Genomic DNA, 6,646 nt, shown 5'->3' on the forward strand with positions numbered 1-6,646 from the left:
GGATGTATATACCGCCCCTCAGGATAAGTGACCGCAGCGCTGTATAGTCAGGCTGTATATACCGCCCCTCAGTATAAGTGACCGCAGCGCTGTATAGTCAGGCTGTATATACCGCCCCTCAGGATAACTGACCGCAGCGCTGTGTAGTCAGGATGTATATGCCGCCCCTCAGGATAACTGACCGCAGCGCTGTATAGTCAGGATGTATATACCGCCCCTCAGTATAAGTGACCGCAGCGCTGTATAGTCAGGCTGTATATACCGCCCCTCAGGATAACTGACCGCAGCGCTGTATAGTCAGGATGTATATACCGCCCCTCAGGATAAGTGACTGCAGCGCTGTATAGTCAGGATGTATATACCGCCCCTCAGTATAACTGACCGCAGCGCTGTATAGTCAGGATGTATATACCGCCCCTCAGGATAACTGACCGCAGCGCTGTATAGTCAGGCTGTATATACCGCCCCTCCGTATAACTGACCGCAGCGCTGTATAGTCAGGCTGTATATACCGCCCCTCAGTATAACTGACCGCAGCGCTGTATAGTCAGGATGTATATACCGCCCCTCAGTATAACTGACCGCAGCGCTGTATAGTCAGGATGTATATACCGCCCCTCAGGATAACTGACCGCAGCGCTGTATAGTCAGGCTGTATATACCGCCCCTCAGGATAACTGACCGCAGCGCTGTATAGTCAGGCTGTATATACCGCCCCTCAGGATAACTGACCGCAGCGCTGTATAGTCAGGATGTATATACCGCCCCTCAGTATAACTGACCGCAGCGCTGTATAGTCAGGATGTATATGCCGCCCCTCAGGATAACTGACCGCAGCGCTGTATAGTCAGGCTGTATATACCGCCCCTCAGTATAACTGACCGCAGCGCTGTATAGTCAGGCTGTATATACCGCCCCTCAGGATAAGTGACCGCAGCGCTGTATAGTCAGGATGTATATACCGCCCCTCAGGATAAGTGACTGCAGCGCTGTATAGTCAGGATGTATATACCGCCCCTCAGGATAACTGACCGCAGCGCTGTATAGTCAGGATGTATATACCGCCCCTCAGGATAAGTGACCGCAGCGCTGTATAGTCAGGATGTATATACCGCCCCTCAGTATAAGTGACTGCAGCGCTGTATAGTCAGGATGTATATACCGCCCCTCAGGATAAGTGACCGCAGCGCTGTATAGTCAGGCTGTATATACCGCCCCTCAGGATAACTGACCGCAGCGCTGTATAGTCAGGATGTATATACCGCCCCTCAGGATAAGTGACCGCAGCGCTGTATAGTCAGGCTGTATATACCGCCCCTCAGGATAACTGACCGCAGCGCTGTATAGTCAGGCTGTATATACCGCCCCTCAGGATAACTGACTGCAGCGCTGTATAGTCAGGCTGTATATACCGCCCCTCAGGATAACTGACCGCAGCGCTGTATAGTCAGGCTGTATATACCGCCCCTCAGGATAACTGACCGCAGCGCTGTATAGTCAGGATGTATATACCGCCCCTCAGGATAACTGACCGCAGCGCTGTATAGTCAGGCTGTATATACCGCCCCTCAGGATAACTGACCGCAGCGCTGTATATACCGCCCCTCAGGATAACTGACCGCAGCGCTGTATCGTCCGGATGTATATACCGCCCCTCAGTATAACTGACCGCAGCGCTGTATCGTCAGGCTGTATATACCGCCCCTCAGTATAACTGACCGCAGCGCTGTATAGTCAGGATGTATATACCGCCCCTCAGGATAACTGACCGCAGCGCTGTATAGTCAGGCTGTATATACCGCCCCTCAGTATAACTGACCGCAGCGCTGTATAGTCAGGCTGTATATACCGCCCCTCAGGATAACTGACCGCAGCGCTGTATCGTCCGGATGTATATACCGCCCCTCAGTATAAGTGACCGCAGCGCTGTATAGTCAGGATGTATATACCGCCCCTCAGGATAAGTGACCGCAGCGCTGTATCGTCCGGATGTATATACCGCCCCTCAGTATAAGTGACCGCAGCGCTGTATAGTCAGGCTGTATATACCGCCTCTCAGGATAACTGACCGCAGCGCTGTATAGTCAGGCTGTATATACCGCCCCTCAGGATAACTGACCGCAGCGCTGTATAGTCAGGCTGTATATACCGCCCCTCAGTATAAGTGACCGCATCGCTGTATAGTCAGGCTGTATATACCGCCTCTCAGGATAACTGACCGCAGCGCTGTATAGTCAGGCTGTATATACCGCCCCTCAGGATAAGTGACCGCAGCGCTGTATAGTCAGGCTGTATATACCGCCCCTCAGTATAAGTGACTGCAGCGCTGTATAGTCAGGATGTATATACCGCCCCTCAGTATAAGTGACCGCAGTGCTGTATAGTCAGGATGTATATACCGCCCCTCAGTATAAGTGACTGCAGCGCTGTATAGTCAGGATGTATATACCGCCCCTCAGGATAAGTGACCGCAGCGCTGTATAGTCAGGATGTATATACCGCCTCTCAGGATAAGTGACCGCAGCGCTGTATAGTCAGGCTGTATATACCGCCCCTCAGTATAAGTGACCGCATCGCTGTATAGTCAGGCTGTATATACCGCCTCTCAGGATAACTGACCGCAGCGCTGTATAGTCAGGCTGTATATACCGCCCCTCAGGATAAGTGACCGCAGCGCTGTATAGTCAGGCTGTATATACCGCCCCTCAGTATAAGTGACTGCAGCGCTGTATAGTCAGGATGTATATACCGCCCCTCAGTATAAGTGACTGCAGCGCTGTATAGTCAGGATGTATATACCGCCCCTCAGGATAAGTGACCGCAGCGCTGTATAGTCAGGCTGTATATACCGCCCCTCAGGATAACGCTGTGTCCGTGTGAATGGCGCTCTCAGTACATTCTGGATACATCTATACTCTGTCTCTGTCTCCGCCAGATGTTGTGGGGCTGGAGGTGTCCGTCCCCCGTTTCTCCCGCGCAGTTAGTGGTGATGAGCAGCAGGGGGCGCCGTGAGTAGCTGGATGGGGAGAGCGAGCAGAGAAGCCTGGAGCTGCCTTGTCATTGTCCTGCTTCCCGGGGTCACATGACCTGCAGGAGATTGCACCAAGCAGCAGAGCATTGTTTAGTCTGCAGAATATTGCACAGTGTGACTGGGTGTCTGCTGAACATTGCGCAGTGTGACTGGGTGTCTGCAGAATATTGCGCAGCGTGACTATGACTGCAGATTATTGCGCAATGTGACTGGGTGTCTGCAGAGCATTGCACAGTATGTGAATGGCCCTCTGCTTGCAGAGCATTGCACGCGGTGTGTCAGGGGTGCAGGGGTTAGCGCTGGAGTTCCCGTGTGTCTTCTGCTGCCTGGAATGAATAATTCTGCTGGCTCGGGCTGGGGTCGCTGACCTGTTGGGGTGACTGCGGCGCTCGCTCTATCCCCTGGGGGTAATTAGAGGTGTTTGAAGGAGCCGCCAATTTGTGCCTCACTTTACATATTCTTCAGCTCCATGAATTAATCATCTGCAGCGACAAAGAGACCGACGGGTGAGGAATGTAAAAAAGTCCACACAGCACCAAGAGGGAGGCAGGAGGCACGGCGGACCTAGAATGGGGGTGCAGGAGGCACAGCGAACCTAGAATGGGGGTACAGGAGGCACAGCGAACCTCGAATGGGGGTACAGGAGGCACACAGAACCTAGAAGAGGGAGGCAGGAGGCACAGCGGACCTAGAATGGGGGTGCAGGAGGCACGGCGGACCTAGAATGAGGGGGGCAGGAGGCCCGGAGAACCTAGAATGAGGGGGGCAGGAGGCCCGGAGAACCTAGAATGAGGGGGGGCAGGAGGCCCGGAGAACCTAGAATGAGGGGGGGCAGGAGGCCCGGAGAACCTAGAATGAGGGGGGGCAGGAGGCCCGGAGAACCTAGAATGAGGGGGGGCAGGAGGCCCGGAGAACCTAGAATGAGGGGGGGCAGGAGGCCCGGAGAACCTAGAATGAGGGGGGGCAGGAGGCCCGGAGAACCTAGAATGAGGGGGGGGGGGCAGGAGGCCCGGAGAACCTAGAATGAGGGGGGGGGGGGGGCAGGAGGCCCGGAGAACCTAGAATGAGGGGGGGGGGGGGCAGGAGGCCCGGAGAACCTAGAATGAGGGGGGGGGGGGGCAGGAGGCCCGGAGAACCTAGAATGAGGGGGGGGGGGGCAGGAGGCCGGAGAACCTAGAATGAGGGGGGGGGCAGGAGGCCCGGAGAACCTAGAATGAGGGGGGGGGCAGGAGGCCCGGAGAACCTAGAATGAGGGGGGGGGCAGGAGGCCCGGAGAACCTAGAATGAGGGGGGGGGCAGGAGGCCCGGAGAACCTAGAATGAGGGGGGGGGGCAGGAGGCCCGGAGAACCTAGAATGAGGGGGGGGGGGGCAGGAGGCCCGGAGAACCTAGAATGAGGGGGGGGGGGGCAGGAGGCCCGGAGAACCTAGAATGAGGGGGGGGGGGCAGGAGGCCCGGAGAACCTAGAATGAGGGGGGGGGGGCAGGAGGCCCGGAGAACCTAGAATGAGGGGGGGGGGGCAGGAGGCCCGGAGAACCTAGAATGAGGGGGGGGGGGCAGGAGGCCCGGAGAACCTAGAATGAGGGGGGGCAGGAGGCCCGGAGAACCTAGAATGAGGGGGGGGGGCAGGAGGCCCGGAGAACCTAGAATGAGGGGGGGGGCAGGAGGCCCGGAGAACCTAGAATGAGGGGGGGGGGGGGGGGGGGCAGGAGGCCTGGAGAACCTAGAATGAGGGGGCAAAAGGCCCAGCGGACTGAGAATGCGGGTACGGGAGGCACGGCGGACTTAGAAGCGGGGGGGGGGGGGGGGCATGAGGCACGGCCAGACCTAGAAGCGGGGGGGGGGGGGGGGGCATGAGGCACGGCGGACCTAGAAGTGGTGGGGGGGGGGGGGCAGGAGGCACGGCGGACCTAGAAGAGGGGTGGCAGGGGGCACGGCGGACCTAGAAGCGGGGGGGAAAGGGGTACAGGATGCTCAGAGAATGATCTGGGATTGTGGGGAGCAGATGCCCTGAAATCAGATCACATGACCCTGTCCTCTCTGTTTTGTCCACAGCCCATGAGACGGAGCTCGCCTTCTTCTGTTACGCCGACTACAGCCAGTACAAGAGTAATCCGGTGTCGGCCTGGTGACGCTGCTCGGGTGGGCGCCACTGATCATCAGACGTCTCCATCCTATTAGTCAGCGGTGTCTCCTGTTATCCCGCGGCACTGAAACGGCAGACATTTATTCACTTCACATCTGAGTATTAATAAAAGAAGGTGACGCCCCTCCACACTCCTCCTGAACATTAAAACCACCTCACGTCTTCTCCTCTGGGTGTCGCCATGTCCGTTATTACCAGAAACGCCTGTGAAACCGCAGCTTCATCCAGGCCGTCGCTGGTCCAGAGCATGTAGAGCAGAAGGTGGTGGACGGGTCACGCGTGATGTCGGGTAGAGCAGAAGGTGGTGGACGGGTCACGCGTGATGTCGGGTAGAGCAGAAGGTGGTGGACGGGTCACGCGTGATGTCGGGTAGAGCAGAAGGTGGTGGACGGGTCACGCGTGATGTCGGGTAGAGCAGAAGGTGGTGGACGGGTCACGCGTGATGTCGGGTAGAGCAGAAGGTGGTGGACGGGTCACGCGTGATGTCGGGTAGAGCAGAAGGTGGTGGACGGGTCACGCGTGATGTCGGGTAGAGCAGAAGGTGGTGGACGGGTCACGCGTGATGTCGGGTACAGCAGAAGGTGGTGGACGGGTCATGTCTTTGTCTAAGCCAATTAAAATCACTGACCTGTCCTCTGCGCCTCCATTGACAGTTTCTGAAGGTGATGTAGATGCGCCAGTCTCACCACCAGTGCAGGGCGCATGCCCCAACACCCCGCAACTGCCTGGAGCGCCCCACCAGCTCCGGACTGCGGGTGTCTACAATGATACTTCTGACATTGGGAGAGTTATGTGATTTGCATCAATGTGGTGGTGTAAAAAGTCAGCCATTATGGCGCATGTGGTGAGGGCGTGGCCAGTGCCAGTAGTAAGGGCTGTGTACATCTTTGGAGTCAAATTTTTATCATTGCCTTTAACTTATTTTTGGCAAAAATCATTTTCAATTTGCTTTTATTAAAAATATTAAGCTGTTCAGTCACAAAGGGTTAACTGTTGTTCTGCGTGACTGGTACTTTCACTTTCCTGAGAGGTCGTCATCTGAGGGTAAGATGAGGACTGTGCGATGATGAGTGTTTATAAGGTCAGAGATAAGGAGCCCGTCAGCTCCCCAACTGACGGAAGAGACCAAGTCCACAGGCAGCTACTGCAGCATCTCAGCTCTGGACAGAGAAAAGGGCTCCATAGTTTTAATAAAGACTAATTGAAAAAAAAGATTTTTTTTGCTCAAAATAAGTATAATGCAACAATAAAAAAAAAATTGACCTCAAGGGTGAACATAGCCTTTAAGCTAGAAAATGGCGCTGAAGATCACAGCTGGCGTGAATTACATGTTCTGGCTTAAAAGCAGCCTGAGATGAGCAACTTTATCACCAGTCGTGTGGCTCTTCGGAATTTAGTGGACGTTGCTGTAATGTGCGTCAGTGTAAATCTCCTGCCGCGTGATTTAAAGGGATCTGGCGCCCGGCCACC

General features: G+C 55.7%; 1 protein-coding gene across 6 annotated transcripts in view; it reads left to right on the top strand.

Moving 5' to 3' along the window:
- Positions 1-5,343, top strand: part of CUNH2orf76 (chromosome unknown C2orf76 homolog) — a 35,383-nt gene extending 30,040 nt beyond the window's left edge. For all 6 annotated transcript variants that reach the window (XM_044274465.1, XM_044274461.1, XM_044274460.1 and 3 more), the window contains one exon: positions 5,086-5,343. In XM_044274465.1, the coding sequence (XP_044130400.1) occupies positions 5,086-5,162 (77 nt within the window). In that variant the 3' untranslated portion in view covers positions 5,163-5,343. The remainder of the gene's footprint in view (positions 1-5,085) is intronic.
- Positions 5,344-6,646: the final 1,303 nt, after the last annotated feature.

Source organism: Bufo gargarizans, unplaced genomic scaffold (genome assembly GCF_014858855.1).
Source record: "Bufo gargarizans isolate SCDJY-AF-19 unplaced genomic scaffold, ASM1485885v1 original_scaffold_1771_pilon, whole genome shotgun sequence".
Classification (NCBI taxonomy): domain Eukaryota; kingdom Metazoa; phylum Chordata; class Amphibia; order Anura; family Bufonidae; genus Bufo; species Bufo gargarizans.